General features: G+C 38.0%; 1 protein-coding gene and 1 non-coding gene across 9 annotated transcripts in view; one reads left to right on the top strand and one right to left on the bottom strand.

The window, feature by feature from the left end:
* Positions 1–19,994, top strand: part of SIK3 (SIK family kinase 3) — a 237,401-nt gene that overhangs the window by 158,393 nt on the left and 59,014 nt on the right. For all 8 annotated transcript variants that reach the window (XM_048217347.2, XM_048217345.2, XM_048217346.2 and 5 more), the window contains exon 4: positions 2,187–2,348. In XM_048217347.2, coding sequence (XP_048073304.1) covers positions 2,187–2,348 — 162 coding nt within the window. The remainder of the gene's footprint in view (positions 1–2,186; positions 2,349–19,994) is intronic.
* On the bottom strand, positions 3,882–3,986 carry LOC113260226 (U6 spliceosomal RNA). The gene has a single exon (XR_003317864.1). It is a non-coding gene; the product is annotated as a U6 spliceosomal RNA (small nuclear RNA).

The following is a 19,994-nucleotide window of genomic DNA, read 5'->3' as shown; positions in this document are numbered from 1 at the left end:
ATTTCGAGAACTTTCCAATCATTTTAGGAAAACAAAGTACTTAGAAAATATAAAGAGTTTTTTTTTAATAAAAGAAAATAACTTATTTTAGAAATCACAAAATTAATCATTCTGTTGTATTTAAGAAGCTCTTTGATGTGTTCTGGTAATTAGTATTTACTGCCAGACGAATGTCTCTTGGGCATTTTAATTAATGGGTGGCTTGGCCAAATGAGCTTCTGATGGTAAACCCTCATAAGGGTTTATTTTTATGTTTCTCAAGAATAGCTGTCTCTTCAAAGCCCTTTAATTAGACAAAGTTTAGCAGCTAAAACATGTTATTAGAATAATTAGGCCTTGGGTTAAGAGGAATAGGGGTCAAAGGAGCAGGTACTGTTAGAGAGAATGGTGTCTTAAAATAAAGCCTAGCGTCGCACGTTTGGTGGATGTGCAGTTCTCTGACAGCTTATATTAAGCAACTCTCACTAGTTAGGGATTTTGTGTTGTTTAAAGTTCATTTGACAGATCTCACCAGAAGCGTAAATACAGCAGAGTGTGTGCTCGTTTATCACTACCTCTGAACTCCTGTAGAAAGTGGTGTTCTAGTCCTTTTAACTTCTAAGCTGAAGACTTCCTATTTTCTCTTCTTTTCTACTACATTGGTCACCTTGGCTATCGTAAGGGATGGTTTTTGAGGAAGATGCTTCAAGGAACTGGTGTAGGAGCCACTGATGACACGAACAATGACAATAATTCCGTCGAAGGGTCTTTCTTAATAATTTAAGTGATCCTATAAGACGTTCTTAAAAATGCTGTCGTATTTGATCTCCAAAATTGTATGCTTTTTGTGGTCAGAATGTACTTTGAATTCTTTGAAAATCTGCTCTGTAGATGGATTGTCATTTGGCTGCCGTTTGTCACGCCCTGCCCCCGTTTCTTGTCCTAAGCCCTCAATCTTGGTAGTCATTACTAGCGCATGTGTCTTATCTCACACTTCCTCTTTGTGATGAAGAGAAGATCTCTCCGACCGGTCCTGTGGCTGATCTTTGTGGTGCAGAACAGTTGGGTAGGCTTATTGAGACTACTCTTGATAAACAGTAATACGCTTATTTACATTGTCTGGTTTTTTCACTCTCCCACTATCTCCGGATGCTTATCACGGCAAATGTGTCCTTTTCCAACCTAGATGAGTTAGTTTAAGGATAGGAAGTTTTAAGTAGAGCAAGCTGTATTGCCAATGTTTCTGATCCCATCAGCCGTTATTATCTCGATATGTTATTAGTTAGATGAAGAACTGGGGTTTAGGATTCATGGGTTCGGTATAAACCTACTGCTACTATTAGAAAAAATACTTAATTGTATTGGTATTGGTAGTTGGTAATTAATGGGATTGGCTCTGGGTCAATCAGCTCATTTTTAAATATGGAACGTACCTTGATTTACAGTATTACAGAGTTCATCACATTTAAAATCTTTTGCTATAGCTTAGTCAGCCACATCGCCAATGAAATCATTTCATTGAAAGTGGTAGAAACTGCCCTTTGTTTTCTATTGTTGTTGTCTGTAAAAACTAATAACAGTTTAAGAAATATTTGAAAAGCACATAAATGCAAATGGAAAGATACAGGCATATCATTATGCATTCCAGAGTATAGTTACCAAATAAGTACATATTTATGTTAAACTGTAAAACTTTGAGAAAGCAGACGAGAGATTGGCATACGTGGGCTCCTATATAAAGCCATTTTCCCCCTTAGCAGTGACTAACTTCTGTCTGCTCTTCTCCAAAATGATTGATTATTGTGACTCTGCTTTTTGACTCACCCTTCAGCACAGGAAATATTGCTGATTCTTATCTTCATGCGTATGTTTGCTGTGTGTATGTAATCTCTCGCAGTGGAGATAAGAGAGAGGAGGTGTTGAATGTGATGATTCTCAAGAAATACCATCATAACCCTCAGCACTCTTTTTTCTTATGGTAGAGCATAGGTAGTCCTGTGCATACTCAACGTACGCTGAAAACGGTCTGGGGACTGCTTGCTAATGGGTTTCTATAGATACAGATCAGGGCCCCAAGTGTTGCCATTTGTTAGTTTCACTTCTTCAGCTGTTCATCTGGTGGCCCCCTGGCATCCCTCCTGGAGTCCACCTTTTGAAGTGATGCCCATGTGCAAAATGAGAACTGACTGTGCTCTTTTTCACCGCAGACCACCTGGTAGCCCATGGCAGAATGGCAGAGAAGGAGGCCCGTCGGAAGTTCAAACAGATTGTGGCAGCCGTCTATTTTTGTCACTGTCGGAACATTGTTCATCGTGATCTAAAAGCTGAAAATTTGCTTCTGGATGCCAATCTGAATATTAAAATAGCAGGTGAGAAGTGTGTTGAGGATGTGAAATAGGAACAAAAGAGCTTTTCCTTCAAGATTCTTAAGTGAAGGGATTGTCTATTTCCATCTATTCAGAAAGAAGTACTGTGAAAATGAAAGATTTGTGTGTGTGTGTGTGTGTGTGACTTGAAAATCGAGAAACTTTCAAAACACATTTATGTTCTATTTCATGTAGTATTGGATGGAACTAGGCTGGGGAGAAAGAAGGAAAAGGGTGATATTTAAAATTCTCTTCGTTTGGTTGACAGTCTCTTTTAAATAATAAGGAATAAAGTCTAGAATAATGTGGAGAGAACAACGGCTAAGCTTGTGTACCCTGTCAGCTTTACTTGAGGAGGCTGATTTATGTCACTGCAAAGACTAGTTTTATGATAATTTAGGAAGAGCCGATCTTGCATCAATTAAAGGCATCAGTTTAAAGGCAGTCGATCTCTTTGTGTCCTCAGATTTCACTCGTCTGTTCACCTGACGGTGTCTAAAAAGCACTTTTCACTACCTCACTCTATTCCTCCTTCAGTTTCAATAAACTATCAGCATTTGCCTAGCCAATACAAGCTCACCACCTATTGATAGAAGAAAGTGACTGCAGTCTAGACAGAAAGTATAAACATGAAAAGAAACCAGTTTTGTTTTCCAGCAGTTTTCAGTATTGCATTGTGTGTCCCCCGTCTCACAGGTCAGAAGGGAAGGGGGGTCTCCTATAGAAAATTGAAGTACAGCTAGAGTAGAATTGCCTTGAAAGCCAAGGTAAAAAGCAGTTCTAAGGACTTCCCTCCTTAAAAGGGTGGGAGTTGAGGGTTCAGACTTATTTTATATTACAGGTCAGAGTACATACGTGTACCCTTTCAGGCTGGTGATTCTACTGACTGTTTTGTGTAGATAAGTCTAGGTAAGTCTTTCCAGACTCTACTTTCACATCCTTGGAATGTCACTGAACTTTTTATTTATCTAAGGTTGGCTGATGGATGCACTGTTGTTTAGTACTTTCACGTAGTTTTAAGCTCCTTGAGTCCTGCATTTGCCCAGTGCATAGTAGACAGGAATTAGATGCTTTCTTTATCTTACATAAAATCACATTTTTCCTTTGTCCTTATGTCTGCTTTATATTCCCCAAAGCTCTCTAGATGCGAAGCAGTTCCCACACAAGTGGGTAGTGTGGAAAGAGCAGCAATTTCAAACCCTCTTTTGTAATTTTTCACCATAGCTTCAATTAAATTAATGGTAATAACATCTGTTAAGCTTCACGGTCCTTAAAAGTATAATAAAATGTTGCGTTAATTTCCTGTTGTCACTGTAACAAATTACCCCAAACGTAGTGGCTTGAAACAATACAAATTTATTATCTTACAGTTTTAGAAGTCGAAAATCTGAAATGAGTCTTTTTCTTTTTCTTTCTTTAAATGTCATTTAATTTTTTATTTTAATCCCAGTATAGTTAACATACAAGGTTGTATTAGTTGCAGGTACCCAAGGTCGTGATTCAACCCTTCTGTACATCACTCAGTGCTCATCATGAAAAAACACGGAACACTTCACGAATTTGTGTGTCATCCTTGGGCAGGGGGTGTGCTAATCCTCTCTACCGTTCCCGTGTTAGTATGTGTGCTGCCAAAGCGAGCACCTGAAATGAGCCTTATGGGGCTAAAATCAAGGTGTTGGTAGGATTGGTTCCACCTGGAGTCTCTAGAGAGTCCATCTCCTCGCTGGTTTCGGCTTTAGAGGTCCCTGCACTCCTTGGTTCCGGTCCTTTCTTCACAGCACTCTGCCTTGTGCTCCCATTGTTGCATCTCCCACTCCTAACCTGACCCTCCCGCTTCCCTCTTAGAAGGGCCCTTGTGATTACATTGAGCCCTCCCGGATAATCTGGGATGATCTCCCCATTGCCCGGTCATATCTACAGAAGCCCCTTTTATCACGTTAGGTACCACATTCGCAGGTTCCATGGATTAGAACGTGGATGTCTTTTGAGGGGCTTTTATGCAGCCTGCCACGGATGTGATGTAGGGTTCTTGGGATTACTGATTAGGGTAGTAAGTTAAAAGAAGGCCCTCTTTTTCTTCTATAGTTGTGTTCTACCTTCACTGACCAAAGGTTAAAAATTTTTTTATGCTTCCTTGGTTCTTGATTTTGACTTTAGAACCATTTTATTTAGTTCAGGGAGATTAGTATGGCTCTTTGTTTTTGTATTGAGAAACCAAGTGTAAAAACGGAGTCAGTGATAATTGAAATTAGAAACGCCACTGACAAATACTTGGGTAGGGAGATTTTGAAATGCTTTTCTTTGTTAATCGTTAAAACAAATCCATGTAGTCACAATATGAGTCTCTACCTGCTGGTATGTAATTACAGACTCGTGGGAATGCTGGCAGCCCGCCGTGGGCTCTCTGCATTAACACATATGGCAAGATTTTTAAGTTCGTTAACCCAAAGACTGCATTTTTATTATTTGTTTGGCCAAGAATCAATGAGCTACTCTAGGTTGTGCCCTGCTATACTATCTAACATTGTCTTTGCTCGTGCATTCTTTATTTCATGCTGTCATTACTCTGCTGCCCACCTCCCCACCCCCGCCCTGGTTTGCTTTCTGTAGTTTCAGTTACCCATGGTCATCTGTGATCCAGGAGTGGGTGATCCTCCTTCTGACGTATGGTCAGAAGGTCAGTAGTACCCTAATGCTAGGTCACAGTGCCAGTGTCATTCCCTCACTTCAGCTCATCAGGTAGGCATTTTATCACCTCCCGTCACCACAAGAAGAGGACGGGTGATGATAAGATAACATAAGACAGAGAGACCACATGTACATAACTTTCATCACCGTATATTGTTACAATTGTTCTAGTTTATTATTAGTTATTGTTGTTAATCTCTTACTGTGCCTAATTCATAAATTAAACTTTATCATAGGTGTGTGTATATAGGGAAAAACATAGCACATCTGGGGTTCGGTACTATTCAGACATACGCTGGGGGTCTTTGAATGTATCCCCTTCAGGTAAGGGGGACTCCTGTCCTCAGTTTCTCAGTCATTGCCCGAACTTCCTTTCTTATGCATAAATTAGGTAGAATTCCCGTTCTCATCTGCCAAGTCTTCTTTGAACTTAGTGGGCCGGTGGGAGAAACGCTTCTAGTTGAAGCTGACCACGGTGTGACTAATTTTGGAGAGGTGGAATGAATAGCTCTGACAGAATAAGGTCAGATAACTAATGAAATCAACTTTTTATTCTAAAAGCTAAAAGTAACTTCAGGATTTCTGATCTTTTCAGTGGTCTTTTGATGGGTTATTATTAAATCTCAGTAAGAAAGAAACTACTAGACATGAAAGTAACACATGAAAGAGAAAAAGGTTTTGTTGTTTTCTTTAAAATATTGTTAGTCTTAAGCACCTCATTTCTAAAGTCATCATATGTTACAGTGTCAAATTAACATAGAATTATTAAAAATTCATTTAGGAAATTTAAGGAATTCATGTTTTCCTTATGCCAATGTTAATCTATGTTTTTTTGTTCAGTTTTGTTTTTACCTAAATGGTTTTATGAAAAGATGCTGCATCCTGTTCAAATGTGCAAGATGAATAAGTTGTTCTGGGGATGTTTCTGTTTCTGTTGATTTATTTTTACTTTTTTAATGAATTAATGTAGCAGTTTACATTTAATGCTTGATACTATAAAAATCTAGCTATTAGAAAAGCCCATGCTAGCCTTCCTCAAGGGAATATGTGTTCCCTGGACATGAGAGGTACATTTCAGTTACAGATATTAAAAGATGCAATGGTTTAAGTAGGAGTTTTCATGCTTAAATTCTTACCTCTGAATTTTTGTTCCAGTGCTATTTCTACGGAGAATGAAGCCCGGATGAATAACTTTGTTTTCCTTCTGATTTTAGAATGGCAATAGCAAACCTGTCTTCTGTAGAATTATTTAAAAGATGTTTCTGTTATTAGTAATCCAGAATAAACATTGATGGTTTTCAGAACAAAGAATTTTATTTCTGAAAGGCAAAGTTACCAAGTCTAGAACTAAAAATGTGTAGTGGTCATCTGAAAATGTATTTATTATTAACAAAGGCTCTTTGCTCAGGTGTCATGGAAGAGAGAACGGAAGTATAAGACATGACTCCTGCCCTAAAGAATTTATAGTCTATTTGGGCAGCAAATGCTTAGACCTGTGGAAAGTTAAATAGCACAAAATTACACTTGGGGGGTCTGTGTGTGTGTATGTTGTAGGTGTATGTGTGTATATATATAGCACTTTACAAAACATTTTCACATACATTATTTCATTTCATCATATTTGGCATGCAAATATAGCTTATTTAGAAAACATTAGAGTCTCCAAAATACACGCCTTTAACTTTCCAAAACTTTGAATTCCTTATAAAGAGGACTCATACAAATAAATGTCTTTCATGTAGAGTCCGGAGCCCGGAAAGAATAGGATTCTTGGCCTCTAACCTTTCATTTGTCATGCCTCAGACATGTGAGGATCCACAGAGGAGCAAGTGAAGGATGGGGGAGGCACAACATGGCCCTCTCCGCATATAGCCTGCATCGCTGGGTGACAGCGTGTTCGACGGCGACCAAATTATACTTTGATACAAGACAAGAGATGTTACAAGGCATGCCATGATTCATTATCACATTAATTATATAGTTTAATTGCCACAAAAGTTCAGAGGATGAAGAAACCACTTTAGTTTGTAAAGTTGCGTTAGCTCGTGAATCCCACAGGGGTGGTAACTGTATGGTTTGTTGTTTCGGCCCCTGGCCGAGTGCATGCCTGTTCTATGGTAGGTGCTCAAAACTTTGTTGATCTGAACTTTAGACAGTGGTGATGAGGGCATAAATTCCCTATTAAGGACATAACATTTGAGGTGAGCCTAAAGGATGAATAGGATTCTTTAAGGTGTAGGTGTAGAGGAGAGAATGCCAGTAGGATTAGTCAGCAAGTGTTAGTAAAGCACTTGCTATGTGCAGGCCCTGATCCATGCACTGGGGATACGGTGGCAGGTAAAGTAGTCCCTTGGAACTCACGTTCTGCTGGGGAGAGCGACAGTGAACACATAAACAAGCCCTCGTAAAGACTATGAAAATGAGAAAATCGAAAATGTGCTCGAATGACTTGTGGGAGAGAGAACGCTTTTACCCAGGATGGTCCTAGCCTTCCAAGCAGAAGGAAGAGCAATGCAAAGGCCTGAGAGAGGTACATTTAATGTATTTGACAGAGTAGGAGAAGAGTTGGCATGGCTGGAGACAATAACTAAGGGGGGTCTAGAAGGAGATGGGGTAAGAGAACTGGCTGGGGCCGGTTCCGGTGGAGCTTTATGCACGTGGTGAGGAGTTGGGATTTTATTTTGGTAGCAGTGAGAAGCCGAGTTGGAGAAGTATGGGCAGCGGTAGCATGTGGCATATTTGCAGAGAAGGTAAAGCAGCTTGGCCGGAGGGAAGGTTCAAGCAGGGGAGTCATGCCTGAGAAGGTGGGAGAGATAGGTATTTATTTATACCAGATTGTGAAATTGTTTGAATACCAGGCTTGATAAATCAGATTCAGGATGAATAAGGAAAAAAAAAGCGGGATCAGGTGGAAGGGATAGGAGAGCAAATAGGAAGGTTAGTGAAGAGGCTGTGAAATGGTCAAATCCTACATAGAGGTGTTGGTAATAAACTTGAAAAGGAGGATGAGGGCAACAAATACGAGAGAGAGCAAATGGAGTGTTTCTGGGGGTGGATCACCCATCACATATCTGGGCTGGGAAGAGGGAACTGCCAGTCCAAGATATGTGTAGAAATCGAGAAATCAGATTTTCTTGTTGGTGGAGTATATTAAGCTATCAAAGGAAAATGGTGTTGTCTTATTTTTAATGCTATTTGAAAGCAATTTTAATTCTTGTCCCCAAAGATGAAGTAGAGAAATTTCTGTATTTATAAAAGATTGCCTCAGAAAAGGCCTAAATGTAGCTGGCTTACTCCCTGAAGCAAACTTATCTGAAATACTCAGACATTATGAGAATGTTTTGAAAATTGTGGAAAGTTTTTTTTTTTTTTTTTTTTAACCTAAGGAAGTTGGAAACTTTTCTCTCCAAATGTCGACTCCCAGAATGGTCTCCATGAGATAGTTTCCACTCCGGTGTTATTGTTTTAGTTGGCAGTCAGGAGACAGCAGAGATCTGAAGTACAACTACAGCAAAGCCAGTGTTTTGGAAAGAATTTCCAGAGTCATGGATCTAAGGTGCTGTGGAAATTTTTGACCTTAATGCGGTGAGATCTAAACTATTTCATTTTTTAAAAGCGAGAAGCTAAAACATTTTGCAAGCCCATTGACCTTTCACCTTCAGGAGGAAGATGCTGAGATACAATGGTAGAGGGAAAAAAGGTGGTGACCGTTGGGTTTCTGAGAACCCTTCCCCAGTGCGGTAGTTGAGAATGTCCCTGACAGCCCACGGAGGTGGTTATGAATATTCATCACGTCCGGCACACATTTTATGTCATGATCGTAACACCTTTATTTAGGTTATCTTTCAGTGCACCTCCCTGGTTGACAGGTAGTAAACTGAGACCCAGGGAGAGGCCACGTGACTTCCTGAATCCATGTCATCACAGTACCGGGGAATCACAACACCCCAGTGTCCGCTCTCCCCCTGAAATGCTGTGACCCACAGCTAGAAGGTGCTAACAACTTTCGTGTATGTTGACCCTTGGGAAAATACAGTTTGAAAATGATCTCTTCTGCATCCTGCTCCTCAGACTGGAGCTTCACAAACGAAAACTGAGCACACCTTCATTCAGAAGGCCTTTTTGGCGTACACAGTGGACTTACGTCATATGAAAAAATCCTAGAGTTAAAATTCACATGAACGGGTTTTTGTCAGTCATGGTTCTGGGTGATAAGCAAGGTCTTAATGATCTTCACCAGTGATTGCTTCCTGCTAAGATCAGGAAAATGTTCTGTTTCCAGGGCCTCACTCATGATAGCTGTGCTACCAGTGCAGAGCACTGCTCCTCGGACCCTCCCACTGTGGCTTCCCTAACATGGAGGGGGACGAACTCACACAGGGTGGGGGCAAGTGTGGGATTGGTCAGCTAGTCTGGAATGGTGCACTTTTTAAATCACATGCTTTATTTTTACATTCATGCACATTTTGTATTCTCCTCAATGTCCTATTACATTTGTTTTAATACTAAAATTCAACTTTATTTAACATAGAAAAAAATTAATGTTCCAGGAATATGTGTTTTCTTTAGCCTTCACTTTCACGTAACTCTTGGCACACCGCAGCATTATGCCTGGGGAGATATAAACATGCACTAGTTCGAGAAACTTGAGAATAAAGAATTCCTTCCCCAACTATAGGTTCCTTTTACACGAACTTCTGTTAATTGCAAATCATTTGTTTGGGGGATAATTAGAAGTCAGTAAATCAAGTAATGATTTAGGCCTCCCCCCCACCCCCACCTCCTTAAGTGGAATAGTTTGAAACCCTGTGAGAGTAAATCAAGGGAGTCTGCCTGCTAGCCGGGAGCTAATGAGCGTGCTTGTAACTCAAATACTCAGTTTACTGCTTAGGTGAAGTCATCAGTTACCATGGTAGTTTTGACCAGTATGCAGTTTCTCATCATATTTTGTTAAATTCATATCTATAATGGATCATTGGACAATGTAAAGCATAAGGAGCACTGATGTCAAAATTTGGTTAATGAAAATAAAAATGGTAATTCAACAGTGCTTCAAGGCAAACTTTACCCAGTTCATGAATTGTCTTCATTTGATCACTGTTCTTATCTAGCACATTAAGATCTTTTCAGGCCTCCAAAAACCACAAATTTAGACACATACACACACAAAAGTATACACACACATGCACACACACAGTATCTGATTTGCTTTATTGGGAATAAAGACTAGCCATATTCATAATGTTTTATTTGCACAGAAGTACTAAACTTGCTTACCCATTTTACTGGGTAAAGCAAAACATGAAACTAATTCAGATAAACAAGTTTGTTCTTTTAATTTAAGGATTTCAAATACCAGCTCATGAAAAGTTTTTGGCTATTTTAGATGTTATGATCTCAATATGTATGTGGCTTTCAACTAAATATGACATAACGATTTTAAATTAGCATTTTTTATTTAAATAAATTAGTGAGTCACATATAAAATGGGAAATTTTTTTCTTAAATAATATTTATAATGATTTTTTTTTAAAAACCCAGGTATGCTTGACCTGTAACATTGTATTAGTTTCAGGTGTACAGCATAATGATTCAGTACTTGTATGTACTGTGAAATGATCACCACAATAAATCTAGCTAACATCTATCATTTACATAGTTACAAAAAAAATTTTTTTTTCTTGTGGTAAGGACTTTTAAGATCTACTTTCTTAGCAACTTTCAAATATGCAGTACAGTACTAATGACTATTGTCACCGTTCTGTATAGTACATCCTCACGATTTATTTTACAAATGGATGTTGGTATGTTTGGACCGCCTTCACGCATTTCACCCACCACCATCCCTGCCACTGGCGACCACCAGTCTCTTCTCTGTATCTGTGAGCTTGTTGTTTTTTTAAAGATTCCACATGTACGTGAAATCATAAGGTATCTGTCTTTCTCTGTCTGACTTACTTCGCTTAGCATAGTACTCTCCAGGTCTATCCATGTTGTTCTGAATGTCAAGATTTCATTATTTTTTATGGCTGAGTAATATTCCGTTGTAAGCATGCATGCGTACCTGCGCCCGTGTGTGTGTGTGTGTGTGTGTGTGTGTGTGTGTGAGAGAGAGAGAGAGAGAGAGAGAGCGCGCGTGCGTGTTTGTTCCTTATCTGTTCATCCATTGACAAATACTTAGGTTGTTTCCTTGGCTATTGAAAATAATGCTGCAGTGAACATGGGAGAACATATGTCTTTTTGAGTTAGTGTCTTCATTTTTTCAGATAAATACTGGGAAGTGGACTTGCTGTGAATCATAAGGTAGTTCTATTTTTAATCTTTTGAGGAACCTCATACTGTTTTCCATGGTGGCTGCACCAATTTATGTTCTCACCAATAGTGCACAAGGGTTCCCTTTTCTCCACACCCTCACCAACACCTGTTATTTCTTGTCTTTTTGATACTAGCCATTCTAAGTATGAAATGATATCTCATTGTGGTTTTGATTGCATTTCCCTGATGATTGGTGATGTTGAGCATGTTTTCATGTACCTGTTGGCCAACTGTATGTCTTCTCTGGAAGAATGTCTATTCAGATTTTCTACTCGTTTTTTTAGTCTACTGTTTTTTGTTTTTGTTATTGAGTTGTATGTGTTCTTTATGTATTTTAGATGTATATTATCAGATATGTGATTTAAAATATTTTTTCCCATTCAGTAGGCTAACTTTACATTTTGTTGATGATTTGTTGGTAAATATAACTTATAATGAACTTTTTAAAATCAAGTTTTAGTGATGTGCTAATTTAGGATAAAATACCTTTCTTAAAGTTACTTCTTTATCATTAGTTACACAAAAATGACAAAATTATTTTTTAAATTTCTTTCCTGGGGTTCTTTTAAGGTAATATATTCCTTTGAAAGGAGTTTGTGAATCAAAAAAAGTTGGAAAATATTGGGTACTTGTACAGTTAAATAGGTTAGTTTTCTTTATATTCTAGTCCAAATATGACTTTGTGGGTGCAGTGTTGTTGTTGTTGTTTTTGTTTGTTTGTATCAAATGGAGAGATTCTCTGAACTCTTGATAGACTCTTCTTCAGGAAAGCCTCTGCTCTCTATTATATGCCAGTTGTCCCTGAACTTTCCCCTAAAGCCCATTCCCTGCTTCTCATAATAGAGTTAGACACGTAACTATGTCATGTGTGCCTCCCCCACAGGACTGACCGCTCCATGAGGCCAAGGACTATGTGTGTTTTTTTCACCTTGTGCCAAGAACTCTTTAGTGGTCCCTCAAAAACTTGGGGAGTACCCTGCTCTTGTGACCATATTTGCACATTAACTTTTAGGCAGTTTATTTGTTTTTCTGGTGTTTCCTCTCATGTAAGTTATATTTATTCTGTTAGCTTTAACTTAAGAGGGTATATTCTTACCTGTTTTTAATTTCTTGGTGACTGCTTAGAACTTCTTCTGTGATAGTCATATCTTCTTTTCTCCGAAAGTAGGCTTCTACTGATTAGACCATATGTCTTTGTTTTTAATCTGGGAAATATTATTACTATACCTGTATACTATATACCATATACTATATTTCCATTGGTATCTTTAGTTTCTGTTGAGTATTTAAGGGGACTTTGATTCATCATGGTCTAAAATTTTGTATAGAATGCTCACCTGTCAATATTGGAATCTTACCTGATCGAAGGATTGGACTTTCATTGTTCTAAGTGATAGGATTTAGAATTATGACTATAATAGTATGTATTTAATGTATTCAAGAATTCCAGTGAATATTGTTTGCAGGTCTTGCAGAAAGTATCTCATTACAGCCCTTTCCTTTATATGTCTACTCAATACTGAGTTTGATGAGAAGATCCTATGGTGGGGAGAGTTTTTTGTTTTTTGTGAGAAGGGTTGGGGTGGTGCTATCTATAATAAAGTGGAAGGGATTGGTTTATTACCTAATTTAAAAATAGCTGAGTTCAGTGATCCTAACTGCTAAGGTATTTTAAAGCTTTAGGGGGAAATTCATAAGTCAGTCATTGAAAATGCCAGTGTAATGCTGGACCAGCATTTTTGTTTTTAAACTTTCATCTTCCACAGAGATAGTATTATGCTATATAAATATATAGTGCTAGAAGCTGGGGAGGGTCAGAAGATCGGTAAGATTAAGTGACAGATGTGGAGCAGTCCCATATATGATGTAATAGCAGCACCTGCGACAAGATGGTACTGTACTACTTCTCTAATATGTTTTCCAGAAGGTAGATACAGTCTTTCAATTTCATGCATATTACCCTCTCCTCCTCTAATTCTGACTTGCCCTAGTTTCTTAAACTAAACCAAATATCCTCCTCCCACCACCAAAAGAAAGCTGATTACTTGATTCTTACCTACCTCCTCCCCCCGCCCACCCCTGGTGAAGGAATTTCTCTCGTGTATAAATGCTCAGGCTGTGAGTCAGTAGTTTTTGGCATTACTTCTCTATTAGCTCCTAGTCAGGAAGTTCAGCCAGGGGTTGGAGTGATTGCTAAACATTGAGGACTTCCCAGGACCCATTTTTAATAGTGAACTAATATTGTGACTCCTGGGAACTTCGAAACTCATCCTTCCTCACTACCGTAATTCTGAGATTCACACAGTTGACTCTTGTTTTGCACAATTCCAAATAACACTTTTGGGTCACATGATTTCTAGGCTAGTGGTATTGTATAGGAAAAGCAAGATTAGTTCCTTATCTGTGTCATGTTCCATTTTCACAGTCCATACAACAGTCTAAATCCTGTTTATATGTTGTTCTTTCTGGGGTGTTGATCTTTGGTTCTTTGAGTCATTTCTAGCAAGAATACCCGACAGCTTGTCTCCTCCACCCCTCCCCTCCCCTGAGTCCGCTGGGAAATTAATCGAGGGCCAAAATTATTTCTGTTCTTAGTCTTTGTCTATAATTGCAAGTACGGAATTAGGGTTACGAGTCCTCAGAAGCTTTCAGGTTTCAAAACATAAAGAATCTTGTCACCATGTCTACTGGTGAGGTTGTTTATTTAGTATAAATACATATTTTCCCACTTTACTTTGTTCCTCTGCCCCCTACTTCTGAGCTGTTTACTTATAACAGCAAGGAAGGGAAGCACAAGTTGCTCTTGGAGGGGCTGGCTGTCAATTTTAGCTGTGCTGTGTTACCTTAACAGACATTGTGAACGTTGGAGCTGGTTGCAGGCTGTGGCTAATCTGTTTGCATCTGCTTTGCAGTGCTCCTCTGTCAGCTAGAAAAGGAGTCAAGGGTATTGCTCTGAAGTGGTGGACCAAATAAGAAAATTTCCTGGTGCAGTTGTCCTGATTTTTATATTAGTGCCATTCGTTCTTTCCTGTTTCCCCTTACCACATAGACATACACAGTTGATAATATACATACTTTTAGGGATACAGTATCTCTACCCTGTATAGCCCTATATGGCCCCGGGCTCCTGATCTTGCCTAGAACAAAGAATTTCAAGTCTCAAAGTTGATAGTAAAGCTCTGGTATTTAAACCATCCCTAGAAGACAGACATGTGGTTCAAATTAAAGTCTGCTGCTCTGTATTATGAGAAAGGAATATAAGATACCATTTCAGCCTGCAGACAAATGCTAACCAACCAGGGTGTTGGGGGTTGGAAAGAGACTTAACAAATTACGTTAGGAGCCACTTGTGAGTGGAGAATTAAATGACCATAGGCCACATGAAGAGACCAACTCCACCCATATGGCTTCTATTGTGCGGGTAGGAGTATCCGTCTTAACCAGCTTCTGCTGCTGTTTTCTTCTTAAGAATATTCATCATTTTAATGTTGAATCTGTAATTGTAAGTCTTTCCTGTTGCCAATAAACAGTCAGGGACATAAAGTACCTTTATGGGCATCTTCATACCTGAGAATTTTCTGAAATTTTATAAAATGTTCACCACGATATGTGTAGTTGCCATGTGACCATACAGAGCTATAATCTCTTTGACTGTATTCCCTGTGCTGGACTTTTCATCCCTGTGACTTATTTACCTTATAACTGGAAGTTTGTACCTCTTAATCCCCTTCACTTATTTCACCCATCCCTCCAGCCCTCTCCCTGCTGACAACTGCCAGTTCTCTACATTTACGGGTGTGTTTCTAGTTTTGTTGTTGTTGTTTGTTTGTTCATTTGTTTTGTTTTTTAGATGCCACATATGAGTGAAATCATATGGTATTTGTCTTTTTCTGTCTGACTTATTTCACTTAGCTTAATACCCTCTAGGTCCATCTATGTTGTCATGAATGGCAAGATTTCATTCTCTTTTTATGGCTGAGTAATATTCTACAGTGTGTGTGTGTGTGTGTGTGTGTGTGTGTGTGTGTGTGTGTATCTTCTTTATCCATTCATCCGTTGATGGAAACTTGGGCTGTTTCCATATCTTGGCTATTGTAAATAATGCTACAATAAACATAGGGGTGCATGTATCTTTTTGAATTAGTGTTTTTGTTTTCTTCATGTAAATACCCAGAAGTGGAATTGCTAGATTGTATGGTTTTTCTATTTTTAGTTTTTTAAGGCACCTCCATACTGTTTTCCAGAGTTGGCACTATTGGTTTACATTCCCACGAACAGTGCACGAGGGTTCCCTTTTCTCCACATCCTTGCCAACGCTTGTTGTATCTGACTGGTGTAAGATGATATCTCATTGTGGTTTTGATTTGCATTTTCCTGATAATTAGTGATGTTGAACATCTTTTCATGTGTCTGTTGGCCATCTGTATGTCTTTTTTGGGGGGGGAAGTGTCTATTCATGTCCTCTGCCCATTTTTCATAGGATTATTTGGGGTTTTGGGTATTGAGCTGTGTGATTTTGTTATTTATTATGGATATTAATCCCTTATTGGACTTCTCATTTGTCAGTGTCTTTTCCCATTCGGTAGGTTGCCTTTTTGTTTTATTGATGGTTTCCTTCACTCTGCAAAAGCCTTTTTGTTTGATGTAGTCGCTTACTTTTGCTTTTGTTTCTTTGACTGGGGAGACATATCCTGGAAAATATTACTAGGGCTCTTGTCCTTGAGTTTACTACCTCTGTTTTCTTTTAGGATTTTTATGGTTTCAGGTCTCACAGTAGGTCTTTAGTCCATTTTGAGGGTTTTTTTGTGTGCATGGTGTAAGAAAGTGGTCCAGTTTCATTCTTTTGAATGTAGCTGTTTGGTTTGCCTAACACCATTTATTGAAGAAATGGTCTTTTCCTCATTGTATATTCTTGCTTTCTTTGTCATAGATTAATTGACCATATAAGTATGGGTTTATTTCCAGATGCTCTGTTCTGTTCCATCCATCTATATGGGGTTTTTTGGTGCCAATACCATACTGTTTTGATTACTATAGCTTTGTAATGTAGTTGATATATGGGATTGTGATACCTCAGCTTTGTTCTTCTCTCTCAAGATTGCTTTGGCTGTTCAGGGTCTTTTGTGGTTCCATACAAATTTTAGGATTTTTTGTTCTAGTTCTGTGAAAAAATACTGTTGGTATTTTGACAGAGATTACACTGAATCTGTAGATTGCTTGAGTAATATGGACATTTTAACAATATTAATTCTTTCAATCTGTGAGCATGATATATCTTTCCATTTATTTTTGTCCTCTTCCATTTCTTTCATTAATGTCTTACAGTTTTTTGAATAACAGAAATTTCATCTCCTTGGTTAAGTTTATTCCTAGGTTTTTTATTTTTTTGATGCAATTGTATATGGAATTGTTTTCTTAATTTCTCTTTCTGCTATTATTAGTGTATAGAAACACAATAGATTTCTCTATGTTGATTTTGTATACTGCGACTTTACTGATTCATTTATTAGTTCTAGTAGTTTTTTGGTGGAATCTTTAGGATTTTCTATACAGAGTATCATGTCATCTGCAAATAGTGTCAGTTCTGCTTCTTCCTTACCAATTTCGATGCCTCTTATTTCTTTTCTTGTCTGATTGCTATGGCTAGGATTTTCAGTACTTTGCTGAATGAAAGTGGTGACAATAGACATTCTTGTCTCATTCCCGATCTTAGAGGAAAAGCTTTCAGCTTATCACCATTAAATGTGAAGTTAGCTGTGGATTAGTCATAGACAGCCTTTATTATGTTGAAATATGTTCCTTCTATATTGGCTTTGTTGAGAGTTTTTATAATGAATGGAAGTTGACTTTTGTCAAATTATTTTTCTGTATCTACTGAGATGATCATATGATTTTTAACCTGCATTTTCTTAATGTGGTGTATAGTGTTCGTTGATTTGTATATATTAAACCATCCTTGCATCCGTGGGATAAATCCCACTTGATCATGGTGAATGAGTCTTTTAATGTATTTTTCGATACACTTTGCTAATATTTTGTTGAGGATTTTTGCATCTATGTTCATCAGGGACATTGGTCTGTAGTTTTCTTATTTTGTAGTATCATCGTCTGGTTTTGGTATCAGGGTAATGCTGGCCTCATAGAATGAATTCAAAAGCATTCCTTTCTTTGCTATTTTATGGAATAGTTTGAGAAGAATAGGTATTAACTTTTCTTCAAGTGTTTTTTAGAATTCATGTGTGAAGCCATCTGGTCCTGGACTTTTGTTTGTTGGGAGTTTTTGATCACTGATTCAATTTAATTACTAGTAGTTGATCTGTTCATATATTTTTTTGTTGTTTCTTCCTGGCTCATTCTTGGAAGATAATATGTTTCTACTAATTTATCCATTTACTATAGGTTGTCTAATTTGTTCACAAGTAATTTTTTGTAGTAGTCTCTTATAATCTCTTGTATTTCTGCGGTGTTGGTTGTTACTTCTCTTTCATTTCTGATACTATTTATTTGAGTCCTCTTTTTCTTGATTAGTCTGTCTAAAGTTTCATCAATTTTGTTTATCTTCTCAAAGAACCAGCTCTTATTTTCATTGGTCTTTTCTATATTTTTTGTCTCTATTTCATTTATTTCTGCTGTGATCTTTGTTATGTCCTTCCTTCTACCAAATTTGGGCTTTGTGTGTTCTTTTTCTTTTTCTTTTAGGTGTAAAGTTAGATTGTTCACTTGTGATTTTTCTTGATTCTTGAGTTAGGTCCACATCGCTATAGAATTTCCTCTCAGAGGTGCTTTTGCTGCATCCCAAAGATTTTGATCCCGTGTGTTTCCATTTTCATTTGTCTCCAGGTATTATTTTATTTCCTTTGATTTCTTTTTTTTTTTTAAGATTTTATTTATTAGAGAGAGAGAGAGGAGCGAGAGAGGGAACATAAGCAGGGGGAGCGGGAGAGGGAGAAGCAGGCCTCTTGCTGAGCAGGGAGCCTGATTCAGGGCTCGAGTCCCAGGACCCTGGGAGCATGACCTGAGCCGAAGGCAGATGCTTAACGACTGAGCCACCCGGGTGCCCCATCCTCTTCGATTCCTTTGTTGACCCATCAGTTGTTCAGGAGCATGTTCTTTAGGCACTATGTATTTTTGTTTCTCCCTATTCTTTTCTTGTAATTGACTTGTGCTTTCATACTCTTGTGATTGGAAAAGATGTTTGATATGATTTCAGTCTTCTTAAATTTATTGAAACTTGTTTTGTGGCCTAACATGTGATCTGTCCTGGATGTTGTTTCATGCGCACTTGAAACAAATGGGGCACAGAAATTCTTCATAGGGCTTCAGTCCTTTCTTGGACATCATAACTGCACTTTGAAACTACAAAGTATATATATCTAACTTTTTGAATGTACATTGACTCTAGTCTCTTCTTTTGCCTTAAGTTTCTGTTCTTTTTTTTAAATTTTTGTATTTTACTTATATTGAAGTTGCCCCCTCTTCTGTTTTTTCCTGTATGTTGCACCAGTGTCCAGTCTGGTAGTGTTCTTCCTGAGGCATGTGAGCTAAACTTGAGCTTATGATAGTGTCATTTATTTTACTTGTGTCCCCGAATTAGAATGATCCCAGCTTGACATGAGCTGAGGAAGAGAGCACTCCAGTATTCCTTAGGATGATGTTAATTCTAGAAAGCTAAAAAAAAGTTACTGAATACAAAGTGACTGTGGTTTTAAAGAAATTGTTAGACTCTGTCTATTCTCTGGCTTGTTACTTATGGGATTCAAATAACCAAAAGGTTATAATCAGAAAATAAAATATATTCTAAAGTTAGGGGAGAGTTAAGATTAATTAACTGAAAGGTTTGCCAAATTATGTCAACTCTCAGTTATCCAGTTTTGTCTGTTTGTTTTACTATCTGGGTTTTTTTGTGGGTTTTTTTTGTTTTTTTTTTCCTTCCTTCTCTTTCTTCTGGCCAACCAAGTTTTTGGGGTTTTGTTTGTTTGTTTGTTTGCTAGTTTTATTTAGCCCATTTACCTTAGGTTGGACGTATTAAAGGAAAAGAAGGGAGATCTAAATCTCCTCAGTGTCATTGTTCTTTGTTAGTAACTCTTATTAAATTAGGGAAGATAGTAACATTATAGAAAAAAGTGTATTTGTAAATTATTTACAAGTAATGTGTCTTAGTCCATTCTGGCTGCAGTAACAAAATACCACAGTCTTGGTAGCATATGAATAACAGAAATTTATTGCGCACAGTTCTGAAGTGATTATATAGATCATTAAAATATTTACTTCTTTTATTTTATTTTATTTTTAAACCTTAGCATTTTTTTTTAAAGATTTTATTTATTTATTTGACAGAGATAGAGACAGCCAGTGAGAGAGGGAACACAAGCAGGGGGAGTGGGAGAGGAAGAAGCAGGTTCATAGCGGAGGAGCCTGATGTGGGGCTCGATCCCACAACGTCGGGATCACCCCCTGAGCCAAAGGCAGACGCTTAACCGCTGTGCCACCCAGACACCCCTAAAGTATTTACTCCTTTTAAATTGTGTTTGACTACAACTGTAAACTTTATCATTGCGTATAAAGTCTTCATAGTTTACTGTCCTTCATTTAGGATTGTGGTTGTCTTCAACAAAAACTTAAGCGAACTCTCTGTTTTAACAAGTA

Source organism: Ursus arctos, unplaced genomic scaffold (assembly GCF_023065955.2).
Source record: "Ursus arctos isolate Adak ecotype North America unplaced genomic scaffold, UrsArc2.0 scaffold_22, whole genome shotgun sequence".
Taxonomy (NCBI): Eukaryota; Metazoa; Chordata; class Mammalia; order Carnivora; family Ursidae; genus Ursus; species Ursus arctos.
This window is presented reverse-complemented; position numbering and strand designations above follow the sequence as displayed.